The sequence below is a fragment of the Anas platyrhynchos genome, chromosome 15 (genome assembly GCF_047663525.1).
Source record: "Anas platyrhynchos isolate ZD024472 breed Pekin duck chromosome 15, IASCAAS_PekinDuck_T2T, whole genome shotgun sequence".
NCBI lineage: Eukaryota > Metazoa > Chordata > Aves > Anseriformes > Anatidae > Anas > Anas platyrhynchos.
The window spans coordinates 17547040-17574473 of NC_092601.1; the positions used below are offsets into that span (position 1 = coordinate 17547040).

Here is a 27434-nt window from a genome sequence, read left to right on the forward strand (position 1 = left end):
GAAGTTTGTAGCTATATATCTAGAGAGAAAATAAAGAACCCGGAGGGAACGGAACTTGCACACACCTTCATGATGCCATTCCAGTTGTCCCCTGTTGACACCCTGAAGAGGGTGAGGAAGGCCATGCCGAAGTTGGTGAAAGTTGCGTGCCGGCTCAGACCTTCGCACGGATTTTCTTCACTGCAGTCTGCAGGAGAAAGAAGTGGAAGCACGTCAGTAAAGCCAAGTTTGGCAGCGCTCCTTCAGAGCTGCACCCATGGTCTGCAGAAGCAGCAGGGAGGATGGCTGCGTGGTGATCCCACGGGGGTCTCGTGCAGCCACACTCGTCCTGGTGCAGGCAGATGAGAAAATGGATGGTAACACAGTGTGGCTTAACAGGTCCAGGCTGACATTAGGCAAGGTGTTTTTACATGGAGGGAGGCAGGGGAGCTCCATCCTTGGTGTTCAGGATCTGGCTCGACAGATGAGGCTAGATGGAGCCTCAAGGAGAGGCTGGCTGGGGGCTTCCAGAGCTCCACCAACATTTTCCTGATTCTCTTGACTTAGCCTCAACAGGCAGAGCCAACACAAGGTGATCTAACAGGAGGTGGAAGCAAGAAGGCTTTTGCTGGGGTGTCTCAACAAACACTGCCCTACGGTACGCTTTGTCTGCTATCCTCTTGATTGCATTCCTCGCCTTGATTATTTTTTAAAGGGCACATCTACGGCAAGGGATATTTCTCTGCAATAAAGTAGAGCAATTTTGTATTTTTTTTTCCTGAGAGTTAATATACTAATGAATGTAAATTGAACACACGAAATATCCCTCTTTCCATAAACCACAGGTTCATTATATTTTCATGATGACAGGCAGCAATGGCTCCTGCAAGGGAGTTTCACTACTGAGCGTTTATTTCAGAAGCAAAAAGGAAGGAAAATGAAAAAAGCAAATAGGAAAATCCCCCAAAAGACCAGTCCTGGAGGAGTGAGCGCTGATGGTTCTTGCAGCTGACATGCACCAGCAGTGATTGGGGGAAAAAAAAAAAGAAGCAAAAGTATTTCTCATTTGAAGTCCGGGTGGGAAGCACTGCGCTGACTGCCTGCTGTTTGCCCCAGACACAGTCAGGGCTTTCCCAGTCTCTGACCACGTGCTGTGGTTACCCGGGGGCTGGCACTGGCAAAGTGTGTGCGTGGAAACACAAAGACAAAGAGGACTCAGAGCAGCAGAAGGTGCCTCTGTGAATAAGACATTTTTTCAGCTCTGTGGCTGAATAAATACATGCCCATATATCTAGACACGCAATATAAAACATACAGTATTTCATTTGGGGTGGATGCAGAACTAATTTTTTTTCCAGAACCTGTGGAGACTTAAAAATAATTTGTCTTGGGTTGAAAGAAATATTCTGCTTTCAGGCATTTGTAATCTGAGCATAGGGCTGGACTCATAAAGGGGATTAATGACAGCCATAAAATCACCGCGGAGGACGGGCCCCTCTGATGCTACCAGGGATGCAAGCATTGAGGAGGCTGCAAGAGGGCAGGCATGTCTCCTCTGAACAGCGCGTTTAAAGGCAGTGGCTGCCTTGCCCAGCTCAGCCAGGTTTGTAGTCATTTCTCTCTGCTTCTGCCTGATGTTTGGAGTGGTGGACACGCGCACAACTGGCTCTGCAGCATCCTTGAGCTGGAGGAATAAATGATGCCGGACAATCAGGAACCAGGGGATGCTTCCTGATTTATGCAGAAAAAGGAAGGTGATGCTGAGAAGAACAATGGACAGACAAGACTTGGGCAGCTGGAAGAGCAACGTCAGCCAAGTGCAGAAAACTAATAGAGTGTGGTGGAAGCTCTGAGGAGGGACATGTTTATGGTGGCATCCCTCCAACATGAATCTGACTACCATCCAGCTCTGCAGGCTCATGTGCTGTCTTAAGTAGCAAACTTCCATCTTTGTGAACATAACCATGCTAGACAATTATATTTAAACAGTAAATAGTTCCTCTACAGCCAAGAGTGGTGTTGGACAAACCTCTAAATGTGTGTGCACATTAGGCAGGTTCTGTATTACATCCTTATGTGTCATCTGCGACCCTGAGATCAAGAGAAAGCTTTAATCTTCAGAGTCCGAGCTGTGAAGCTAAGTAAGACCCAAGAATAAGAGAGAAGAAAGGAAACAGCTAGATATCAAATAAATATCAACCGGATGAAATAAATCGTGTCAGGCACATTACTCACCTAGCTTGCCAAACAATTCCACTCCCAGGGCAGCATAGATAAAAAACAGGAGCATAAAAAGTAGGCCAAGGTTCCCTACCTACACAAGGAGAAAGCAGAAGAAGGGTCAGGCAAGTTGAGGTCACAAATTAAATTGCTCCATCACATATTAAATATAAGCAAAAGAGGGACACTGGTAGCCAGAGGCTAATCGTTATCTCCCCTGGCTTCCAACACCCTGGTCTCCTTCCACGGGTCTGCTTTAAGAGACCCAGAGAAGCCTCCTGAGTGGGGAAAGGAGCAGAAGCAAAGTTGTTTCTGTGCCTCTCCATCCTGCTTGCACTTACCTGGGACGCTGCATGCAGTTGTACCATGGCCAGCCTCAGTGGCACTCAGCACCGCACGTCAGGACGTGGCAGTTTAAGTGACCTGGTGCTCTGGTCTGAGCTTTAAGGCCTCACCCTTCTGCTTGCCAAGACTGATTCTGAGCACGAAGGCAGAGGGTTTCAGTACCGTGACATTAATGAGACACGTCTCAAGCCACAGGAGGAGCTGCCTGGTTTTCTAAGGTTTTGCTGGCCTGGAGGGCTTTTGGAAAAGGAATACGTGCAAGAAATTTACATCTTACTCTAGTAAGATGCCTTGCAGAGACATTTACAGCTTTTTCTCAACAACCACCTGAATTTTAGCTTTCGGTGTCTCAAAAGAAAAACCTCATTCCACATGCTACCACTCAGGCACCTTGCAGTCTGAGCGCTGCTGGTGTGCTGCCATTAGGTATCCGCATGCATTTGCAAAGTAGTAAAGGGGATGGTAATAGAAGTGCAATGATGCTAAAGGGAACACAAAGGTTATTAATAACAATGGCATTACAGTTATCTGCACTGGAGTCTAAGCCTTTACAACATCTCAAAGAGCAGATTAGGAGTGATTCAGGCAGAGAATGTGAGGGGCAGAGTGGCCTGACCAGCTAACTACCTGCATTTTACCTGCAACTAACTCTGCCCACATTTACCTTTCCTGGCCCTTTTAAGTGACTTGTGTCTATTGACTCGTAATGGAGGTAGAGTGATTGCTCTCCCATTAGACGGGGTGTCATGAGCTTCATTTTATCTCTAAGGAAAAATGAGCAAGGTGGTGATTCAAGTAGAGAGGCCAAGGGATGGATGATCTCTAAGGTATCTTCTAGTGAACTCTTCAATCTGAGAGAGCTTTCTTCTCTAGGGCAGCACAGCCACAGCACTGATGGCTATTTTGACCGTGTTGCTTAATTTCATTATTGTGGTTATCAATATGATATCAGTTATTATCAAATTAACACAGCTATCACTTTTATTTTTAATTTTTTTTTGTATTAAAGAAGTGGCAATAGTGAAATTATCCAGCGGAGACTGTGATTGCTATAAAGTCTAAACTGTCTACTACACATAGAGCTTTGCAATTCCACTAACATTATTACCATACTCCAGGGAATAATAGAGATAATACAGCGATGTGGATGGCTGGTCTGGATTATTTCTTTGCATGTACTGCCTTCTGGAATAACGCTTTTTAGCTCAAGTCTGCTGGACCACTGATGGTTTGTACGACATTAGGAGGCAGTCTGCAAAATGACTGCAGATCAGAAAATATGGGAAAACAGGCAGAGGCACAAGTGTACACACACCCTGCCAGGGAGGCAAATGAGCAAATAATTAAAGGGAAGGAAATTAAAAGTGATAAACAAGTTTTCTAGGTTGAGCGTAAATTAAAGCCTGATGTTGTAGCACTGCAGAAGAGGGTCTTGGATTTTTTTCAAAGCAGCCTATAAGCTGAATATTTTACTGCTATTTTAATGTTTAATAAATCAGCCTGCAAACTTTTGGCATTGATGAAATTCCAAGGAATTTAGACTAACATCAAAGTTATTACCAGGTTATCAGTCAAAACTATTGCCTACCTCCCCACATTCAAAGCATGACTGCCTTGCACGCAGAAGTACTGATAACTGGTAATTCTGAACTAAGCCAACATTTGCTCATAAACAATTTGCCTTGTGTGCATTTGGAAAACATTCTGTATTTAAGATTGTGACTAAGTACTTTACCGAACCAACATGTCTCATAACTAGTCCTTCAAAGACCAGTTTACACTCATGGGGCTGCTGTACAGGCTGCTCAAGGCAGCTCAACCACAGGCATACTCTAGAAATGCTTAGCAGTGTGTCTGTAAGCGTGGTGTTTGCTGCTGCTTGAGGTTGCTTCTGCCCTTGGCTGAGAGCAGCCCCAGGGGCAGTTTCAAAGCTTGGCTGATGCACAGGATCTCCTGAAGTCTGACACTGAGGTGGAAACGTGGCCACGTGGAAGAGAAAGGTGGGAGGCAGAGGCAAGTGAAAGGCTGGTGGCACCACGTGTACTGCCATTAAACTCCATCCCACCTTGCACCAGACATCTGGAGCTGCTCTGCGGTGTAAGCCAAGAAGCAGGTTGTCTGCCTTATGCCCAGGAACACCCCACTGCCCTGACCACCCCTGCAGATGTTAACAGCCACAGGGATGTGTGGGCAGCTCGTGCCTCCTGCAGCTGGACAGGGCACGAGCTTCTCCGCAGCACAAGAACACCTGATGCTCAAGAGAAAGAGGCTGAGCAAATGGCTTACCTCTCAGGCACCCCAGCAAAACCATTTGGTCTATTTATGCAGCTCCTGGCTCTGCTGAACCAGCACAAGTCAGTGCCAGATTTGATATTTTGTCTGTCTTAGCCTGTGCCTTTCTGGTACTTGTCCCTCAGGATGGGAAGGGAAAGGAAGGTCCTCTTCAGCCCATGGCCTTCTCCAAAGCATGAGGACAGAGAAGGACCCAAAGATTGCTCCCAGAGATGGGCTGAGGCAGAGGCAGCGAGGTCAGCCAGCAGCTGCTGAGCCGCCGAGAAAGCAGACTGCATGTGTGTCTGTGACCTTGAGTGAGTCATTCCCCTCCTGTAACTCGACGTACCCATTTGTAATACCCTTGCGGATAGGTAATTAATGCCTCTAAAGCACTTTGAGATCTACTGAGACCAGACAAGAAAAAGATTGCGTATGAATCATGTTGCTGTGAGGAACGGGAGGGGGCAGGAGCACATTCAGGCTCTCTTCCCCAGCATCCAAAGGCTGGGATGCCTGTGCTGGACTCTCCAGTGGGGACAGAGATCCAGCTCTGGTCAGCAACCTCAGCTTTGGCAGCCAGGCAGGCTCTGAAAAGTGGTTCTGCTCTAGCAGCTCTGAACAGGTCAGCCCATGCCCTGTTTATCCATCAAACTCCCCCTGACTTGGGTTGGTGCCTTTGGCTGGGCAGAGAAAACTACAAATAACCCCTCTCCCTGTCAGCCAGGGGCTATCCATCATCTGCCATGGCTCCAGTGCTGGGGGGAGGCTGGGGCCCATAGGGAGTGAAGCAGAGATGAAGAACGTCTTGGAGATGTTGTTGGTGCCCTGAAGTACCCCAGAGAAGCCACTGCTGCAAAAGCCTTGGAGTAACCCTGCTTAGCAGTAAGGAAAGCAACTCCGTTCTCCACACATCCCACAAAACCTTTTTCCCACTGCTCCTGCATGGTCTAGGAGGCTGTCTCTGCTTTAGCTATTGCAGACTTCACTGCCATTAGCTTTTTGCCTCTCCCTAAGGGAGGCTGCAGTAGCAAAGCACCACCACATGTCCCATCAGAGCCCAGCCTCGGACCTCCGCCAGTAAAAAACTGCTATCTGCAGACACAGGAACACAGAGAAACTACAGCAGGTTATGTTAGCTTGATATGTAAAGTGTTGAGCCTCCCAAGTGATAAAAAAACGATGCCAAGCCACAGGAGGTGTGATGTACGTTCCCTCCGGGCACAGGCTGGTCCTGCTGTCAGTGGGATGTATAAAGGATGAGATCTGCATGATTCTCCCATTTCTCAGCTTCCCTCTGTATTAGATCACACCACTGTGAGCAAGGCCGTTTCCCTTGTGGATCACCGTGCCTCTGCTCCTCATCGGAGCGTCACACGAGGACAGTGGATCTCACCCGCTGTGGGAAGCCTCTCGGGATGCGGAGATGCCAAGGGCTAGAGGCAAGTCACTGCACTCGTTATTGATGTGCTGATCATGTACAATAGGACGCCAGCCACCTGGGCACCATCACTCCTCTGTCGCACTGTCAGCTGGGCGATCCTGCCCAAATCCCTCAAGAGCCTGCTGTCCTCTGCTCTCCCTGCTCTTGGAGAGGCATTGATGAAATACAGGTCTGCTGCTGTCCCGCTCCTGCAATGGCTGGCTGAGGCACACTACAGTTCTTCTTGTGCCTCTTCCTGCTCTGACATCAATTATTTCTGCATCGCTGGCCCACACCTTGGCATTTCAGTTGTCCATGCAGGCAAAGCACACACAGCTCCCTGGGATGCCTGTCAAGAACAATTTCTCATAAAACTAAGCCTCTGCCAATCCTTTCCAAGGACATGAGTCCTCCTCATCTTCCTTCCAGCACTCTTGAGCCAAAGCAATAATCTTGGAAGCAAGAAAACACAGGGTAATTTATGCATTAAACCCAAGAGAAAATGGGCACGTTTGTCTGCTTGGAAAACAGAGGCCATCTGTGTGAATCCCAGGACTAGGGAAAAGGGCCAGACAGACACCCTTGAGGCTCAGATCACCTTGTTGGTGCAAACACAAGGCCACTAGCTGACCTGAACCAGCTCCCCTTTCTGTGTATCCCTTCAGCCCCACAGAGACCAGTGCTAAGAGCCAGCAGAACAGTGGTTTCTTAGTGATTTCTGTTTCCCTTCTCTGCTGACATCTTGCAGACAGCTCTGCAAAGCTCTCTGGTGTGCAGCACAGCACACACCTACCCCTCTTCCAGAATCAGTCGCACCTGAAACACTTACTGGTAAGACATTTCTATTCTTGTCCTCTGAGCTTTGCAGTCATTGTGGGTTTTCAGCATCTGGCAAAAGCAGGCTATTGTTTGTGTCCCATAACTGCTGTTAGACAATGCCAGAATATGTCTTCAAGAGCTGGAGATAAGCACAGGAACTGCACCACCAAGAAGAGCTAAACTCCTGGCTAGGAGCAAACGAGAGACTGTCCTTCAAGGGACTAATAGGACGAGGAGTTCTTCACTTTTTTTCTTGGCACAGACTGTATGTGGGGGGAGTTCCAAGCTTTGAAGACAAGGAGGAGGTATACTGTACAGTCCTGCATTTAATTAATGTGCTGTCCACAGACCAAGTGAGAAAAAAGAAGAAGAACCCAGATGGTTTAAATAGATGGGCTGGATTTCACTCTTAGTCACAGGGGTGCAAAGCAGGAGTCACTTTAACAGAACTGGAGTGGTGCAAATGAGCATCAGGAAAAAGAGGATAAAAAACTGTGCAGACCACCCTGCAAAACAGGCTCTCTTCAGCTGTCAGATTGTGTTTTGTCTTTCTGTAAATGTCTCATTCACTTCAGAATTAAAACCTCCTTTATTTGCTGAAGTGAAATCATAGCATCAAAAAGGCTGATGGAAAACCAACACCCTTTGCTCCCTCTGCGTTTGCTGCTATTCCTGCTAATACGACTCGATGGGAAAAGTCCACATTTTACCATGGTTGGCCCTGCACAGCCAGGGTGGCAATTGGCCTGGATTCCTCTTAGTCCTCGCTGTCAGGAGCAGCACTGGCAGCTCAGCACTGGCTGTAGGCTTTCTTACTGGCAATCGATACCAGAAGTGCTGTGCAGAGCGAGCGAGGCTGCTCAGTGCGGGGGATTCACTTACACAAGGAGCATTTTAATCCAACCAAACGCGAAGTTGCAAATCCAGGAGTCAAGTGTGGGCCATGCTACAGAAAAGGTGAATTGTACTTTGGAAAGTAGGGGATGTGAAAGAGACTAAAGGATTACCGTTGAATAGGAGTCCTCTGGAGCAGACATTGCTTACAGAACTGATGTAACCACCAGATGTATAAGCAAGTGAACAGACAGCTGAAGCATAAGGGTGGTATAATTCATTACACAGCCTTAAAAGAGCCAGAGATCATAAAGAGGAGGAAAAAACTTGAAACGGATCTTGAAAACCTGCTTGATACTGAGAGATTAAAAGATTTCAATGTTCTTCTATTTGCGAGAGTGCAAGAGATTATTTTTTCTCTTTATTACCTCCACAAAGGAGAAGTTCTAAAAGAAAAAAGCAATGTGACATCCAATGAAAAAACAAACTTGGCTAATTCAGACCAAAAACACCAGATTTTTTTTACCAGAAGGAATAAACACCTACTGGAAGAATGTATTTCATCAGCAGGGGATGGTTGATTCCTTAACACTTCCCCTACTTAAAAGAAGATGGGGTGGCTTTTAAGATGTGTTGGAGTTCAACCCAGAGCTCTGGGGCTTGTGTTATGCTAGGAGCAGGCCTCTGTGGTCACAGGGGAGTTTTTGATCTGTGAACAGCAGGACTGAACTGGCTGAACTGGGCCTGGCAATTTCTAAGCGATGAAGTCAGAGCTGGTCACGCTAGCCCAGCTCTGTTTTTAGCTGCTCTGTTTAAATCAGAGGATCTATTTCAAGTTTACACCAGTGCAACAGATTTTAGCACTTCATGCTTTAGAGCCCCTGACAGGTTTCTTTCATCCTCCAGAAGGGAACACCGTGGTTCAGAGTTGAGGCTGACGGTGCCTTTCTGGGTGACCCTGGCCCCACTACCAGGTCAACCAGCTGTGAAATTAGAAAACTTGTGTTCCTGTTTGAAAAGGAGATACCGCCTCAAGACCTTACAGTAGGGGGTAAAAGAACCCACACAGCACAAGCACAGATGGTCTATGGCAGGAATGTGATGATTCCTTCAAACTATCCCAAATGCTTGCTGGGTCTAAGAGGGCATGGAGATAGTGGACAAAGACGATGCCATTTTGAGACCTTTCCCTGACTGTTCTTTCTGTCTCTCTTGCTTCTCCTTTTTTTGTACTCCTTTATTCCATTTCCTGATTTTCAGATGGCTGGTGAAGGAGAAGATCACTGTGAAGGGGCAGACACCAGGTTACTAGACAAGAAGGCTACAGTAGGGTAGGAAGTCCTCCTGCACTGAAAACAGAAGCTGAAGGTCAGCCTGTATTCCAAGAGAGGGGGCTTAGCCTGTACTGTGACATCCTCAATATTGGATCAAAATGCTAACATTCCCCAAGACTGGGGGTAGTTGGTTCTCTAGGTGTTACTCAAACTCTCCCTGCTGCTGAATAGAAACAAGTAAGAAGCTGATGAAAATCACCCAAAAGAAAAAGAAAAATATGTGCACTGTAATGACTATCTTATTATGGTAAGCCCATAAATGGACATTCTACAAACATCAGAGAATGCCTTTTTTTTTTTTTTTCTCCCCAAAAGTTAATGAATAAACATGGAATTCAATTCTGTCACTTAGACACATTCAAGGAGGATTTTCCAGCTGTGGCTCTAGGCCGCTAAATTAATTGCAGTAGGAACTCTTTCCCTCCCTTTGAAATGAAAACTGTAGCTTTATGAAAAGTGATCATTGTGGGAGAGGTGTCCCCAAGCTTCCCTTCTTATCTTCTGAACTTCATTGAGGGGCAAAGTGGCATTTTTATCAGCACAAGATCTGCTTGGAATATCCCTCAGGATTTCCCTTTAAAAGAGACTTTAGTTTGAATGTTAACCGAAAAAACACCCCAAGGAAACAAAAAGCCTGGCCTGCAGCCACCCTATTGTTTTTGGATGAAAAAAACAAGGCAAAAGAGAAAATATGCTCTATAATCACAATGCTTTCGAAAGAAAAATAATAGACACAAATCAAATGCTTTTTGAAATGCCAAAACAGGGGTCAAGTTGGTAAATTCCATACTTTAGTCTCAGCCAAGATCCTTCACTGAAAAGGAGATATGAATACCAAAGGGCAAATGTCTCAGATTAGAAACATCTTTATGGCAGTGATGAAAAGTAGATAGGCCTTTCCAAGAAAAAGAAATTCCCCTTGTTTCCCAGTTCATTTTTGATAGATCATGGGCTTCTTGTACTCAGCAACTAGCTCACAGAGGTATATTTGGGTAATTACATACACTAGTTCTACTAATTCTCATGTGGCCTCTCATATTCTGGAAGAGATGTCTACACGGTGTGTGCTTTTGGCCAAGCCTTTGAGATGTGATCCCTCTGCAGTCAGCTGAAGCTCATCAAGATGTGACCACCCACCATGGTGTGCTGCCATCTCCCCTGTGCTGATGGGGCTGTGTTGGGGAGAGGGGAGGCCTGACTCTCCCAGTCCATCCCAGGGCACACTACGCTGGCTTTTACACCAAACAGAGCGGGCCTACTCATACATTTCCTTCCAGAACTTCCAGCTGTGAGATGTTCTGGATGGGTTGAAAACTTAGAACTTGTCTGCCCATGCTTCTTGAAGTGTTGCATCTGAACTGCCAGCTCACAGAAGAACACCGCAGAGTTCCCCTGCCTGATCCTCAGTGGTCTGGCACCTCATGTTGCCAGCCTCTTCTGGGCAAAGCAGAGAAATATTTCCTTTCTAATCTCAGAGCATCTTGTACAGGGGTGAGTGAGTCCACAAGAACCTATAATCCCCACCTCCAGTGCTGTCTGGTTCTATGTGAAGTAGGAAAGTGTAGGCAGCTGAGCTGACTCTGAAGACTGAAAGATTAAGAATCAGACCACCAAAACCACAAACTAGCAGAACAAAACTTAAATAGCACAAGGTTTTAAAAACAAAGGGGCCCTAAACTTGGAATTCTTCTATGTGCTTTAGATTCTTTTGGGGTACAAGTCAGCAAAATTTCTATGCTTCTCTTTTCAAATAAATTGACCCATATAAAAGTGGTCCCAGGAACTGAACACTTGAAGGATCCTATCAATTATCATTAAGATTGGCAGAATCTTTCTTCCTCTTGCACCACATGAGAATACAGTGATTTGAGACCCCACTTCAAGCTTTTAACACTCAGAAACGTCTCTCCTATTTGGCTTTTAAAGTCTGCAGCTCCTCTGTCAATGCACGTCAATAACTGTGGCTGCTCGTCTCTCACAAAGAGAACTGCTGAGCTGGAAGCTATCTACTTCCCGTGCTTTCACTAACAGTTTTCTCATTCTGTTCTGGTGTTTCCCGAACCCTCCAGTGAATTCTGCATTTTAAAAGAGCTCTGTCTACAGCAATATGCTCTCTGTTAACTCTTTTTCCATCATTCTGGTTCTCCCATCTAACACAGGCTATGTGAGCAGGATGTACCGTGCAAAACTTCTCTACCAAAGCACTGGTGGCAGTGGAGAAAGCTGATATCCTCCCCAGGTGGCTTCCAGTGCCCACCAAACACCATGGCACAGAGCTATCCCCAGGCCCAAAAGGTGCAGTCCACCAAGAGGAACAAGCTGGGCATGGATAAAGTCTGGAGGCTTACCTGGGGAAGCGCTTGTACCACTGTGTCCAGGAGAGCTCGCATTCCGGTGGCCATTTTAAGCAGTTTCAGCACTACAACGAAAACCAAATCCCGGTCAGCAGGGCTGGGAAATATCTCAAGCAAAACCCATAAAGGAAAAATATAGCTTCGCATCTTGTAAGAGAGGGCTCACATCTCTCTTGCATTCGTTCACACAGATGGCAAGCTCATTGCACCCTGGTAGGGCCCACAGAACATCCAAACATCCTGACTACATCCCACACCAACTAATGTTAATGACGTTAGTAAAAGAGATTAAAAGCCACAGAACTCCAGCATGCCCTAGCAAGAAACTAGGCGACTGATGGGGAGACACTTCCTCAGGGAAAAGCATCGTTTCTAACTCTGATCCTCCCTTCTCCACCAGTTCTGATCTCGTCTAGTGTCAGTACAAAAGGGCTGCGATCCTGGGTATGAATCAGAGACCAATTTGAGACACTTCAAACACCCACGGTACCCCACCTAGCTGGTTTCTGGTTTGACATTCTGCAGGCTTATCTGCTAACTGTTCTCAAATCAAACTGAAACAGCAGGACTAGAAGAACAAATGGCCAAACCGTTTCCTGACGTGTCTGGAGGGATGGCTGAAGACCTATGGAGCAGGCCGTACCTCTTGCTATTCTCAGCACCCGCATGATGCGTATTATTGTGGGATTGATAGGCAGTGCAGCATTCATCTCAATTTCCTCCAGTGTGATTCCCACAATTGATAAGAGAACTATGGCCAAATCCAGCTGATTCCACCTAACAAAGAGAGGAAGGACAATAAAAAAAGAATTGTATATTGACAGACATCCAAGAGCAGAGAATTAACTGTTAAAAATGATCACAAGCAAATTCCAAATGCCCCTCTTCTGTCAGATCTTGTGTGTGGGATAAAATCAACTCACTGAAGCTGGCACAGCCAGTCCTTAGCTACAAGCTGCTGCTGGCTCGGATTGTACTCTGGGATGTTCCACTTCCCAGTCCCTATTGTTCCCCCATATCCAGTTGGAGCCACTTTCAGGGACAAGGCACTAGCAGAGGAACCTTTGATGCGATGCAATACAGCTGCTTGCATGTTATGTCACCTGCCCCTTCGATCATTCCACTGGAATAACTTCACTGATTTATAGCCTAACAATCATAGAGGTCCTTCTACAGCAACACCGAAAGACAGCGCGATGTAGAGAAACCGAATGACTTTCCTACACAATTTCCCCATTAAACAATCCTGCTCATAGCAGCTTCCAACTGTTCAGTCAGGGTAAATGAGGCAAACATGCTGGTTTTGTGGAAAAGCGTCTGATCTCACCCTGCTCCCCAGCAAGTTGCCAGACCGCAATGTGCTCTCACATGCAACCGCTTCTGGCTAACTGCGTGGCAGAATACAATCTGTAGGTCTCTGAAGCTGGGATCTGAAGGCAGTGGGGCTGAACACAACTACCTGTACCTTTGCCAAGGGCCTTTACAAAGGCAGCAGTCTGTCAGTGGACTGGTTTGGTCCACTGGCAAAACAGACTTGCTTTTGGGACTAAGTTTGTGAGGTTAGGTTGCCAAAACTAATCTTCGGAGGACTACATTAATATCCAACAGGAGAGCTCTAGGCTGAGCTGGTCAGATCTGGCAGAGAGACAGATACTGCCAGAAGGAAGGTATCTAGAATTTTTAAACATTTCCTGAATTCCCTCTGCAAAGCAGTACCAGCAGTTCTTAGGATTTTTAGCTCCTACACAATAAAGTTTGCACCTATGGAGAGACAGCCTTTTGCTCTCTCCTGCACACAGTATGTGGTACTACTGTAGTGATGCTACATTTACTCAGCATCTGGCTTTGAAACTGGGTCAATACAGCTCTATCCCAAATGCACAGGAGTTTAAAATACTCTTACCTGTCCTTAAAGAACCTTCGAAAACCAAATGCCACCAACTTCAGAACTGCCTCGAACACAAAAACTATGGTGAACACGTAGTTGCAGTACTTCAGGGCTTCATCCAGGGACTGAAAAGAGAGGCACCAGTTAGACCAACCACACTGTCCTTTCCAAGACTCAGTGTAGAGGGACAGGCAGAAACAAGGGTGACATAAGCACAGAGATGTAAGAAGTAAAGTCATAATAGATTGCAGAGCTTTGTTACAAAATTGCGCTAAATCACACAGCAAAACTCAAATAAAAGATTAGAAACTGATGTAAACAAAAACTTCATAAGCACTAATAGTTGTGCTAAAAACAATGAGAGCCATCTATTCTCCAACTTCACCACATAAATTGTTCAGGGTCTGGGGCAGAAAGAAAGCTTTACCCTTTCCCCATCTAATAAAGTTTACTTTTTCTGAACTGTGTAGCCTTGGGTAGAATAAAAGACTTGATGGATGATTTCTTCATTCCAACATGGCAATCCTGAGGACAATGGCTTTGATTAAAACACTCAGAAAAATAAATAATGTTGGGAATGGATTAAGTCTTGCCTTCTTGAAAAATGTTACATCTCTAGAGCTAGGCAAAGTATATCCTTATTTGGTGCAATGTTCACTCTCTCTATAGTGCTGCTCTCGGAAGTCAGGAATCCACAGTGTTTATACTTTAAGATGATGAGTGTTTATAATGGATTTCATTGGAACTGGAGGCCAACAATAGCAAAAGAATCTTGCTTGGACCTTAAAATAGATAGTTGCAGAGTAAAACAGCTCTTTGGTTGAGTAGGGATTTGGAGACAGAGCGGGGAGGGAAGGGAAATTTAGTTAAATGTAGGATAGGTGTATTACAATAAAAAATGTCAACAATAAACTTCAAAATAGACACAGTTGGAATTAGAATATATTAGAGAAGAAGAAAAAGCTTTTCTGCTTTGTTGACAGAGGAAGCCTCAGGCCACAGGAAAGCTCTCCTTTTCACATTTGTGTGATGGCTGTGCTTTGCTGACCCTAGATATGGGATGAACATGCATGGTTTTTTTGGGAATGGGAGATGAAAATTTTTCAGACATTAGCAATCCTCAATGCACTACTCTCCTTACTTTTATTCCTAAAATAAAATGGCTACCTTAAAAGAATGTGGGACTATTTACTATTTCGTATAAAGCTCACTGACTGAGCCTGAGTTCTTGGGTCACTTGTGATGGCTTGCATTCAGGTTCACACCATGGTGTTTTACATGAACATAGAACAAGCATAAATAAGATCTAATCTGGATATGTAACATTTACGTGTGAAGCAGAGACTGCTATGTAAAGGAGTTACAGGGGCAGAACAGCACAGTCAGCTGGCATAGCACACAAGGTATCCTGTGGCTTGGGGCCCCCCTGGCTTAGCTTCTGGGAGACATTTGCAAGTTACCTGGCAAACTGTGCAATACTAAAAAAAGCAAACACTGAGCCTAGTGCTCCCTGAATGATAATGCAATGGAAGGTCAATACATGCAGCAAATGGAAGGGCTATACGACTTATACCAAAGGTTTTCTTGGGAAAGAAGGATTTTGTACGTGAAGAAAAGAAGGGCTGAACTTAGAATTGGTTTATTTCAAATTCACTGGGGAAAAGAAATGTTGTTGTGGATTCATTAGCTTCATGGTTATACCCATTAATAGAATATTCTAAAACTCTGGATTGTTCTTCAGTGCGAGGGTCAGTCCTAGTAAAATTTTAGTTCATACTCCATTAGCCTTATTCATTTGTTGTTGTTGTTCTGTTTTGTTTTCATACAAGAGCAAGGGAATCAAGCTTTTGGCTGTGGCAAGTGACTGAATGGCACAGCTGGCCTGTTGGAAGACGGGTGTGTGACACTGAACCTGGAGCCTGCTGAGGGTCTCAGAAAACAGGGAATGGTCCCAGGGAAGTGGGGTTGGCTGCAGACCCCCATGCTGCTGTGTTTCACAGCCCACATTTTGCTGGACGGCTCTTACCTTTGGCTGGTTGTAGTGCTCCATTGACATGGTGATGACGTTGACGCCGATAATGAACGTGATGAAGAGGTCGAGGTAGTGGCTGGTGCAGAGGCTGTGGATGTACTTCCGTGCTGGAGAATAGTCTGCATAGTAAGGCCTGCGCTGGGCTTCTGCAGGAAAAGACAAAAAGGCGACGCAATGAGTGCAGGCCCTGCTGCTCGGTTGGCAGCTGTCACAACCACACCGTGGCCTTGCCACGTCTTATACACACATGGATACAGGGCAAAGTCCCTGGGAGAACTGCTTCAAGTAGGCCATGTGCAATGGCCAAGTGCTTCTACCCAGCAGTGAAGTCTTCAAGAACCATGGAGGGGGTTATCAGGCTGAGCCAAACCTCTTGTGCCTGCAGAAGGGACCTCCACACCTTTGACAACCAGGTCCTCTTCTCTCCCAAGTGTTCTCTGTTCTTATCACTGTCTCAGGCTAGAGGACAACCTTTTCACATAATGGGCCTCTGCCACAAACCAGGAAGGGTGAGAAGTGGGATGGAAATGAGAGCCCCAAAGCTCCAAACCCAGCAAAGCTTCAGCTCCAGTTTTGAGAAAAGGCCCAGAGTGGGTCTTGTCAGGCTGGACTCTGCCACATCTCTTCTAACCCAGCTGATGTCAGGTATGTTACATATAAGTAGAACATAACCTGAGCTCAGCATCTGCGAGAGAAGGCTTTTGGTGTGTTACAGAGGTCTAGAGAAAACACAGCGATGCCTGTGGCAAAGTAGGGCACATGCGTGAGGGTTACGAGCACACGGGGTAGCATCGACGGCGATGGAGCGGGGTGCTCAGCACTTGGCTCTACAAAGACTATCAGCACAAGCTCCTCTGCAAAGATAAGGGCATGATTGCATCTAAAAAATATGTGGGCAATGACCACATGAATTTTGTATCTCTGCCTCTGGGCATGACTCCTCCTTTCTTCTCTTTGAAATAGGGAAATTTCTGCACATGACCAATTTTCCTGGGCTGGTCCAAGGCGAGTGTTTGGACACTGCCCTGTGATTCAATTGTATTTATTGCATGTGTCTCTCTTAAATTAGACTGACCACAAGATAGCCTAGGGCACTCTGATGGAGTCTAATTCTTTTCAAACTTAAGAAATATAAATATTCAAAGAGGGTACTTAAGGCCAAACTGAGCATTACTGTAGATTTTGCAAGTGCAAGAGACGGGTCACACTAAGCCAGGGTAGGATTGTTCTGTATAAAGAGTGTTTTTTTTTTTTTTTGAGCAAATGCAGCTTTAAATGCATTAGGAGTTGGGAAAAAGTAGTTGTTTCACCTTAAAAATAAAGAGGAAAATAAGTTCAGAAGTACTCAGTGCCCTCCTGAAATACATCTTCCACTCCTCTCATCTTGTTAATATTTTTCAGATGGAGTGACTCTTTTAGTGTTTTTTTTTTTTTTTTTTTTTCCCCGGTAGTGCAACTAAACGCCAGATTAGAGTCCAAGACACTAAGACACTAAAATAAATTGGATAAAAGGAAACTGAATCTGCTGCTCTCTTTCAATGGCTATTTTTTTTTCCTGGTAGTTAAAAGTGAAGTGAAGGCATTTTGAAAACATTTCCTTCTGATTGGGGTCACCTGGCCTTATTTTTTTTCTGCCAGTGGGTGTGGAAAAACAAGATGAAAGGAAACGCAATTGTCTTTGAATTCATTTTCATGTTGCTTATGTGCCTAAGTCCTACCAGTCATCTTGGACTGGTAATGCTGCCTTTGCTACTGAGGTCAGCTCATCTTCTGGTATGTCTAAAAAAAACAATAATAAAAATGTTGCAGTAAATATTACTAAAGTCTGTACAATGTGCTTTCATGTGTATTCAGGATTATGACATGCTCTTCTCTTCTTTTTGCTGGAAATGTCTTCTTGGGAATGCAAAAGAAAGCTTCTTGGAAGGTCTGAGAATACCCTAAACGGCCAAACTTTATATTAAAGGTCTATTTATTATGGACTAAATGATTGATTAACAGATCTCAGAACATTAGCAGCGATGGGCAGTGTGTGAAACCTGGCTGCACAGTCAGTGACTGCAGATATTCTCTAACCTGTACAAAGCCAGCCATTAACTATTCAGTAGAAGATCAGATGTTTATTGCCTTTTGTAGACTGTATAAAATTCTAAAGAAAAATCCCAAGAAGACATCTTCCACGTAAAGCTGCTGAGCAGAAATCCTTCTGCACTGCCTGTCAGCAGCACAGCTCCCTCTTTACATGGGCTGGATATCCAAACAGTAAAGAGGAGCCCCCCAGCCACATCGGAGCGTGTGCTTTATTGCATCAAAGTGTCTCGGAGCTCTGTCTCTGTACTCTGTCAGGGCTTAGTGCTGGCTATGTCTGGTCATTGGGTCACTCAGAAAACTTGGGACAGGTTTAGCTTGAGCCAGGATGAGGGAGCTCTAGGAAATTCCTTTCTCGGTTAGTACGCCCTACACCCCTGAAGCCAGGTTAACAGATGAAGAACAGGTCTCCTTGGGGGACACATACAAGGACAGTCTGGGATAAAGTTGACAACGCTTGGAAACACATGCAACAACATGCGGAGTGCAGCAACCCATGCAATGTCCATTAGAGGAGATGCTGCTCATGCGAGGCTAACGGTAATGAGCAGGGGTGTGCAGGAAGGACGGGTGAGCTTCTGCTCTGGGTGATGCCGGTGTTAGGCTGGGGCCATCCCATGAAGGCACAGGGCTTGCAGCAGGGTGAAAGCAGTGAGAGACCAGCCACACAGCTTCACTGCAGCTCTGACCCCCTCTGAGAAGGAAGGGGGGCTGCATTTCAGAGCTCCAAAGTCCCCCAGCTTGGCTGGGTCACTTCATGTCTGGTCCCCTTAGGATCAGGAGCTTTACTTCAGTCGACAGCACAGCAGGTAGCTGTGGCCTTCTCTCAGTTCAGACACAAATTTGCACCACTTATGAGATTATACCATCTTATTCTCACCAGTTTGGGTGTAAGTGTTCACTGCACACACCTACTGCTATAGCCTGCTCAGCCAGAGACCTGGGCTTGGCAGGAGAACTGCATGAGGAGAACACCGGATCGTGGGGACGTGGGCACAGCAAACGAGGGAGATAGAATGCATCCTTAATTACAGTAGGCAGAATGCAACCTGTGCCTGGTTGCTCCAGGGAAATGGTTCCTGGGATGAGACTCCAGTCAGCCAACTGGCAGACATATATCAAGCACAGACGAGCATCCTCTCAGCTGCAGCTGACAGTTTGAGTTGGTGGAAACACGGGAGGCAAAGGAGACACCATCAAACACAGACAAAAGGAAAACCACAGTCCTGTCTCGCCCCCACTTCTGGATGTTGGCTAATGCTTGGATCTCACCTCTCTGAAGAATATTTAGACTCCTTTGCTTGTGATTTTGCTGACATGAAAATGAATGAAGCACTGTCTCCTAGCTAAAAAGCATTTAGGTTGGCATTACAATTGCTAGCTAAAGCTCCTCCATTATTCTCCTCTGCATGAAACATTAGAAAGCCCTAATGGGTTTATAAGCATGCTTGGCACAGAGTAGCTCTGTACCTGCAGCTGCCTGGAAAAATAAGCAAGATGGTTTGATAATTCCCTAGTTGGAAATATTAAACACTAAGATATGCAGCGCCTGAATTTTTAGTTACAGCTCAAATGTTTCTGCTGGCTACAGAGATGGCTGTGGCATTGAGAGGATGGGCTAATTTAAATACCACTGTGTGCTGCCCATGATTGCTCATCCCCAGAGAGAAAGGCTTACAGTCAGTGCTCTGACAGGCAGCTCTGTTGGGTCTTAAAACAAAACCAGCCTCTTCCTTCTACAGTGCCCAGATGCTCAGCTCTGTGTTGGGAAATGCCACGGTTGGAGGAACTCCTCTTGTATGGAGTGGAAATTAGGAACTTTTTCAGTTCTCAGCTTCTGGGGTCTTCCCACAGACCCATGACCCACTGTCAGTCCTGCAAGACACTCTCTTCTCCCCAATTGGGGCCTCTCTCGGCTGTGACAGATGTTTGGAGTTCCCAGCACTGTTTTCGGCACGCAGTGTCACCCAGACCCCTCTCACAGCCCCTGAAGCCCAGGGTACTGCCTGCATCTGACCTGACATCAGCGACTGCTGGCTTCCCAGCAGATACAGGCGGGTTGGGTTTGGCCCCGTGTCCTGAAGGCAGAGAAGATCAAGCTGATCCACGTGGTTTTAATCAAAAAGTTTAATCTGGGGAGGCTGCTTTCAGTCTGTGTCTTCTGAGAACTTCATTAAAAGGTTAGGAGCTGCAGGATGATTAAATTACAGTTCACTTATTTACGCAGTAGATTTAACTGATGGCGGTAGTGACTGTGTCAGAAAAATATTCTACTTTATCTTCAATTTTTACCTTCACAAGAAAAACTACGCCATGCAGTTCTGCCTTTAAAAACACATCAAATACATTTGTACAGCATATCCTATGCCCTGCCCTCTTTTTTCATGTGATCACAGTTAACCTGGCAAACCCACTGCCTAACTGCAGTGCTGGAGTGCTATTTTATGTTCTTTGCACACCAACGGTGCCTGAAGTACATGGACTGAAAAAGCAAATTGCGTTCACAAATTGCCACATCACTGCAAGAGAAGAGGGGGGAACAAGGACTGAGACACCCATGTCACCAAGGAGCACCAAAAGGGCACTGCCAGGACACAGGTAACAAGCAGTGGGGCAAGCTAAGGGCACCAAAAACTGAGAGTGTGACTTTTTGACTGGCCAAACCCATGCAGTGAGGGGCTGTTTGGCCATGCCCTGCTGCTCCCTGCTCTCAGCACTGGCCCTGGCTGCTCTCAGCTGGGTTTATCATGGCCTGGCCATGAAGGCTGGGCCCTGCAGCCCAAACCAGACACAGATATATGGGACTTTTGATTTTTAAGCTCCACAGGCCTGCTGCCTCTGGCTGATGACAAACTGAGCACTGTCTGCTCTCTGACCCTGGACCAGACCTGCACAGCCTATGATTCCTACCTTGGATGGGGCTCTCAGGGCACTGACAAGCTGAGGTTTAAACCATTTCCAGGCCTGAGCTGCAATCTACTTTGCCTAAATGGTGAATTTCTCTGTGTGGAGGTACCTATAGATGCCCAAAGACCTAAAATACAGAAATGGACAGGGTTGCTACACACACAGGACATCATTACAGATAGGTGAGAGGACAAAACGACAAGGTGCCAGGCAGACAGAGAAGTCCAGATGGGTGGATGCTGCTCAGCTGGTATATTTGCTACCTATGCTGGATTTTACTCCTGTTAACAGCCTTATTTCTTCCTTTCCGTATGGTTTCTTCAGGCTAAATGCTAGAAATGATAGCTGAAGGAAAAGCACGGCTTTCTACCAGGCTTCCAACTGCAGTTTCCTTGCTCCTCCACAGAACCACTGGTCTCCTGTGCATCATCCCGTTCCACAGGACTGTGCATCCATCCCTCTCTCCCACTGCTCCATGTGGGTGATGAACACAGCGCTGGGGCACACGAAAGGCTGCCCAGCCTGCCCTGTGTCACCACTGCAGCACGCACACACCAACACTCCAGCAGAGACTCACTACCACACATGGCACCAACCATACCTCCCATCTTTCTGAGTCTGCCGCATTTTTATTTTTTTTTTTTTTTACCAAATCCAATCGTCTTCTACATCACCCAGGAGGTGAAACACCCATTTAAACAAACAAAAACATTAAAATGTAAATAATAATCCTCAAATATGTGTATCTGATATTTGATTTTGCCCTGTTAACAACTCAGGTTTGGATGCCAAGCTCTCCATGCTGAACAGAGGCAGGTAGGAGACAGATGCTCTGAGGTAACCTCCTGGAAGCCCTGCACTTGACCAAATGTTTAGACTCTCATTTGCTGAACTGGACTTGATCACCTTCCAGAAAGCTGTCCTCCGCCCTGTGTGCTCTCAGTGAATTCCTACAACCCACATCTGTGTAGTGCCTGGGTCTGCAGCCTGAAACATGTCCTTGACTTGATCCTATATTTATCTAGCTGGATAAAGAGGGACAATGTAACCACGTCCATCACTTCAAGAGGGACTGGCTGTGTTCGGTGTCTGAGCAGTGAGCCACAGACAGGCTTGTAATAAGATTTACTCACTAATCAGGAACAGCAATGAGCTGTGGTTAAGCTACCCCTCTATACCTGTGCTTCAATCTATTGCCTTTAAGGATGCTTTATGTTCTCTGTTTGTATATAAGTTATTTCTTTGCATATAATGTTTGAGTTTATCTGAGCGTCTTCTTGGGTCAGCACGCTGGGGTAGAAATACTGCACAAGCAGGAGAACTCCTGAGAGCCTGAAACTGATTTCTCTTATTGTGCTTGAAATGCTGCCTTCAGGGTTTCCACTTCTAATCCTAGCTGGAACTTCAAACTCAAAAAATGAAATGGGAAAAAGGAAATGAAATTGCATTTCAACTCTTCTAAATCTCTGAAGAGATTCAATGTCTGTTTGTGGCTGGATAGTTTGATCTAGGCTTCATTTTAACCCAGGTACTTAACTCACAACTAGCTAAAATGAAGTGGGCTCAGCCTTTAGTCTGGTGTCAGGTCAGTCAGTCATTAAGGCCCTGTGAAGACCAGGGTGCCGACATTGGTGCTGAGGTCTCCCACGACTCTAATAAAGAGGAGAGCAAGAGCAGAAGTGGAGCTGCAGGGGACACAGCTGCCTGCCTTCTGATTTGAGTGTGGACGGATGGAGGAAATTGGCTGGGGATGAGGTTTCTACCAGCAAAACCTCTGATTGCTATGTCCTTACAGCCAGACAAAAGACTATTCAACCTAACTGCAGTTTTCCCTGCTCAGAATGGATACCTAAGGCCTGATGTCTGGGAGACAACTAGCCATTTATTACAAGGAGATATTAGGTCCTTACAACAGATTACACAGAGCAGCGCAGCGCTAGGCAAAGAGCCGCAGGGCTTATGTGGCAAGTGGGGCCAGAAGTACTCAGGCCCTCATCCCTGACTAAGCTCAGCTTTGATCGCAGTGGCTAGGCCGTGTTCTCTTACTTACTTCTGCAAAATACTTGCCAGCATCTAACACCAGCTATCCCTGTTTGCTAAAATGGTCTGGGAAGTTACAGTGGCTGTTTTCCTGGCAGTTCCCCTGGGAATACACATGAGAGGTTATAGGCCTGTTCTTGGTGAAGCCCACCACAGAGCAGTGGAGGTGAAAATCAATACATGAGAAACTCTGCCAAGGTTTGGGTCAGGAAAGGAGCATATGCTCCAGTGTTTCCCTGGTCTGGTTTGATCATCCTACTGGGTCAGTCCCAGCACACTGAAGGGCTCCCCCCAGCCCGTGATGGGGCAAGCATCTCTTGTAATGGACATCTTCCGAAGAAGGCTTTTCTGGACAGCCCCATCTCAGGGCTCAGTTCCTTTCCCCAGGGCTGCTGGTACGTTCATGCCCTCATGCATCATGTTTGTGGCATGCGGGGCCATGCGCTAGGACTCTAATAGGCATCACAACTACTTGGGCTAAGAAAAGAATAAATCAAACCACCACCATCCTCAGATGCAAGCGGCACATTAAGCCTCAGGGCTACCCTCAGGACTGGCCTTCACGTGCACGGCAAGCATTGCAGCTGTTTACTCACTGCATCCCTGAGCCGCACCATGAGCTCCTGCTTGGTGCTGGGGAACCTTAGGGACACCTTTGCCTTGCAGAGCGCGTTAGTTCCTGCTACAGGACTCTGCTAAGGAGAGGATTTGCTCTCCAGCCAAGTAAACAGGTAATGCTTTACGTCAGGCTTGTAGAGGACAATTCCAGGGTGTTGGCAACCCGAGACTTAAGGTACCGCCAACAAGGTAACGAAGCAAAACAGCCTCTTGAATCCCATGGAAACAAAACCAAAGGAAAATGAAAGTCTTGCTTTGGGAGCAGGCAGGGCTCAGAAAGATTTTGGTTTGTAACACAGTCTACCGACCAGACAGGTATATCTCCTTACTCCTGCGCTTTTTCTCCAAGCGTCTCAGACGCTTCTCCTCCCGACGCCGTGCCTCCTCTGCCTCCTGGTGCTGTCGGCACTTGTGGAAGTTCTCCACCACCACCCCCACAAACATGTTGAGCACGAAGAAGCTGACGATGAGCAGGAAGGAGATGAAGTAGAGAAGCATCCAAGGGTTATGGTTCTGGATGGGCTGGTGAGGTGGAGAAGAAAATAACGAGAAAGAGAAGTGGCACAGATAAGATGCGTATACATCAGGATATTTGGCACTGTGTAACAAGACAGCACTGTACACTTGTGTGGAGAGGAGGAGAGGGCTGGGAGGAGTTAGGAGGTTTTTCTCAAAACAGTTTCCTCTCATTCATTTTCTCACTAGCTACATTTTACTTTTGTTGTGAAACCTGCTGTAGTCCCCATAATTTGGCTTATGGGATTTAATTATTTCAGCATTTATTTCACATAGCTTAAAATAAATCTCAGTGGATCTGTATCATCCCACCTGGGTTTTATGTAAAGAAAGGCACCAGCTTATTTTTTTTTTTTGAGATGAGCATTCATCATTTCTCACTTGTTATAAGATATTCAGAAGCAGAAGAAAATTAAGCGCAAAGTGTTACTGTAGCTACAATGGGGTAACTACTACTCATCTAAGACTCTTGATTTACCTTAGTGTGTCTCACAGCACACAACCTTAATGTCTTTTTCATAACAACCCTGATTGTTTCCCTTCTCATGTGGGTTTGCTTGTATTCATCATGCCTTCCACGGAGTTACAGTGCAATGGCACACATGGGCCAACTCAAGTGCCATTATTTTGAGTAAAATCCCCATCAGTAGCTGTATACTACAAGGGGTGCAGCCACTGTAAAAGCTACTCAGTAGAGGATGGAAACACTTGGCAGTCTGGTGGGCAGTCAGGACCTCAAGTAGGCCCCATAACTCTCCTCCTCTCTGGGACTTCAAACACCAATCATGTATGGGATTACTGACAGCAACACTTCTAGACTCTGCAGTACATTACCTGTTGGTCAATACCCACAGCATCCAGACCATCATACATGATGTTCACCCAACCATCTTTGGAGGAGAGGACAAACAAGGACATGAGGGCCTGTAAATGAAAAGCAGAGAAGACTGGTCTTGCATTTTCCCAGAGAAGAAACTACTAACAGGCAATGCTCAGCAAAACCGATCTACAGCTCATAACACATCATCTGCCCTGGAGTTGGTGAAGAAACGCAACGTGTGGTTTGATTTACCTGTTTGCCTGTGGCTTAAAACTAGAGCTGAGCAACCTATGGTCAATAACATACATTTTCCCTCGCATATAGGCTCATTTTTGCTCAACCACATCAGGCTGTCTGGTCACCTAGGCATGATTAAAAATCAATATGCCAGGCTGGACAAATGTCATGAGGTTTAATAAAGTTTAACAGATCCCAGTTCCTACTATGGACTGTCTCACTTTTCAGCCAGTATAAAACACCTCTTTTTTTTGGCAAACCTAACAGCCAAGAGATTCAAAGTGACAGCTGAGCTCCATACACAAGGGATCACATGCAAAAGCAGTGTTTTTAAGACAAAATTATCCTATAAACAAGGAATTATATAACCCTAGGAAGTCTGTTTGCAAGACACATTGAGAGGTGACCTGATACATTCTCACCCTAAATCAGGGTTGTTTCTGATAGATGAGTACCTATGTTCTTGGATGCTTCCTCTGATGGAGGTTCTACACCCACTTCAAAGAATATGTTTTAAGTGCTCATTCATTAAAAAATGGTAATGAAAATTCCCGCGATGAGGACTTTACCTGTCCCAAATTGTCAAAATTGTACTTCCGTCGAACCCATTTGTAGCGTGCGTTAGTACAGTCAGTCTTCGTAGTGATATTTTTCACATCAGGGCCATCACAGTAGTAGAATTTGCCTTTAAAAAGCTGTATTTGAGAAGCAACAACAACAAAAGAAAAAAACAAAAAAGGAGCAGCTATGGAAAGTCTGTTCCACTGATTTATCTTTCTGTCCCTTGGTAGAGTTTTTTTCCATGTTCAAATTCCTTTTCTTTCCTCCCAGCTCAGATACCTGTCTTAACACAGACAGCAGGAAACCACCTCTGGTAAAAATTCAGGTACTGAGACATACGTGCTTATTGCCTCAGATACAACAGAAGAAAGGCGATCCTGCAGGCCTGCTCTGTCTTGATGGGAGGATGAGAATCTCTCCTATAGAGGAAGAGCTAACATAGAAATCCCAGCACACAAAGACATGAGACTCAGAATTTGGCTTTTCCTTCCCCTTCCCAGGGAGGTCTGTTCTTCTAAACCTGTGGATCTTCTATTGAGAAGATGTCAACCCCACCCCAGAGCATCTCTTCTAGAGCCTGACTCTTCTCTCCTAACAACTAACTGAAATGTTCCCCTGGGGAGACTTAAGCTCATTATTTCCACCTTAACCTCAGGCGGTGAGAAAAACCTCTCTTTTGCAGCAGTTGCTTATATAAGGCAGTGGTGAGGGAAATACTCTACCTGCACCCCTAAAATCCCAAAGATAATGAAGAAAGCACAGCAGATGAGAACGATATTCCCAATAGGTCTCAAGGAAGAGATCAAGGTTTCTACCACCAGCTTCAGACCTGGGGCTCTACTGATGACTCTGAAAAAAGCCAAACAATAAAGCTTTTAATTTTTATTAAAATTTCCTGTTACTGTATGGTTGCTTTTTCACCTCTGCTTGAGCTTCAGTGAAGATACCAAAATCCCCCTCTACCTGCAGACAGCATTCAGAGATTATTACTGACTTATCTGGACAACCAGAACATCCACAGTTAGATGGAATTAAACAGTTTAAGACATCCTGTCATTAGGCTGTTGGGCAACTGCTTACTAGCAACAGTGAGGAGGGAATACTCTGTATGGGTAGAGGGTCATGGAGGTTCCTGCTATAGGGCTGTTTGCTCCTCAGCCAAGAGGGCTGGGCCCCTCTGAGGTCTCTGTGATCCAAGCAGAGGCAAACACCCCATGCAGGAGCCTGCTTTCTAACACAATGAGCGAACAACTTTGCAGTGGCACTAGGGAGCAAGTTCTCTTGGTACACAGGTAGAAACGGAGGCACAAGTGAGGACCCTGAGAAGGGCTCCTTGGAAAGGCAGGTGAATCCCAGGAGCCGCGGCCCTCAGGGAAACAAAGCCCTAAAGCACGTGTCTGTCTGCCTTGCCATCAGTGGGATTACACAATCCCTCAAAAGTAAGGCCTAAGTGCTCACCTGCCCTGCTGGCCTGCGCCCCGTAACAACATTTCAAACAAAGTAATTTCAGTTTGTTTCCTAATTAGTTCCTGAACTGACTCTTTGCCAACAGGGACTTGCGACCAACAGCTCCACAGCCAAAGGGTCATCCCATTAAAGAGCAGCGGTGCTTGCTTGCTGTGAGGCGATGAGAGGCCAGGCAGGCTCTGAACACAGCCTGAAGCAGGTTTTGGGTATTATGGAGAGCAAGTGTTTCCCTTTTCTGTTCAAGTGCTTGGAGAACAGCTCTCCCATGGGTGTCTGAAAAATGTGTTTGCACACAGAAGTGTAACTAGCCTGAGCAAGCTTTTCTGGGAAGCTGGGTGTTTTGACTGAAAAACATCAATTTCTTTTTTTTCTTTCTTTTTTTCCTTTTCTCTCTCTCTCTTTTTTTTTTTTTTTTTTTTTTTTTTTTTTTAGGAGGGGCCTGTAGAGGGGGGAGAGTACAAATCCTTGCAGATAGTCTGAACTTGCATGGCTAATGAGGCTTTAATGCCTGCCAAACAGAGAAAATAGCAGAGATGTATGCTGCAGGGACAAAAGGTTTCAACAGGGTCTCATTTGGCAGTACGTGACGTGGCAGTCTGAACTGCACCTACGAAGTGTTAGGAATGGTCCCCGGAGGAATCCTAGGAGAGGCTGTGATAAGTGAAGCCAATGTGAGGGGTG

The 27434-nt window shown here is 45.8% G+C and overlaps 1 protein-coding gene across 4 annotated transcripts in view; it reads right to left on the bottom strand.

Moving 5' to 3' along the window:
* The window catches only part of CACNA1H (calcium voltage-gated channel subunit alpha1 H), a 220693-nt gene that overhangs the window by 11498 nt on the left and 181761 nt on the right, over window positions 1-27434 (bottom strand). For 3 of the 4 annotated variants that reach the window (XM_038186946.2, XM_038186943.2, XM_038186948.2), the window contains 10 exons: window positions 26009-26135; window positions 25295-25420; window positions 24503-24592; window positions 23461-23674; window positions 15494-15645; window positions 13483-13592; window positions 12223-12356; window positions 11574-11644; window positions 2215-2293; window positions 66-187 (listed from right to left, as the gene is read on the bottom strand). In XM_038186946.2, coding sequence (XP_038042874.2) covers window positions 66-187; window positions 2215-2293; window positions 11574-11644; window positions 12223-12356; window positions 13483-13592; window positions 15494-15645; window positions 23461-23674; window positions 24503-24592; window positions 25295-25420; window positions 26009-26135 — 1225 coding nt within the window. The remainder of the gene's footprint in view (window positions 1-65; window positions 188-2214; window positions 2294-11573; window positions 11645-12222; window positions 12357-13482; window positions 13593-15493; window positions 15646-23460; window positions 23675-24502; window positions 24593-25294; window positions 25421-26008; window positions 26136-27434) is intronic. The other variant, XM_038186945.2, reaches the window with a different exon arrangement.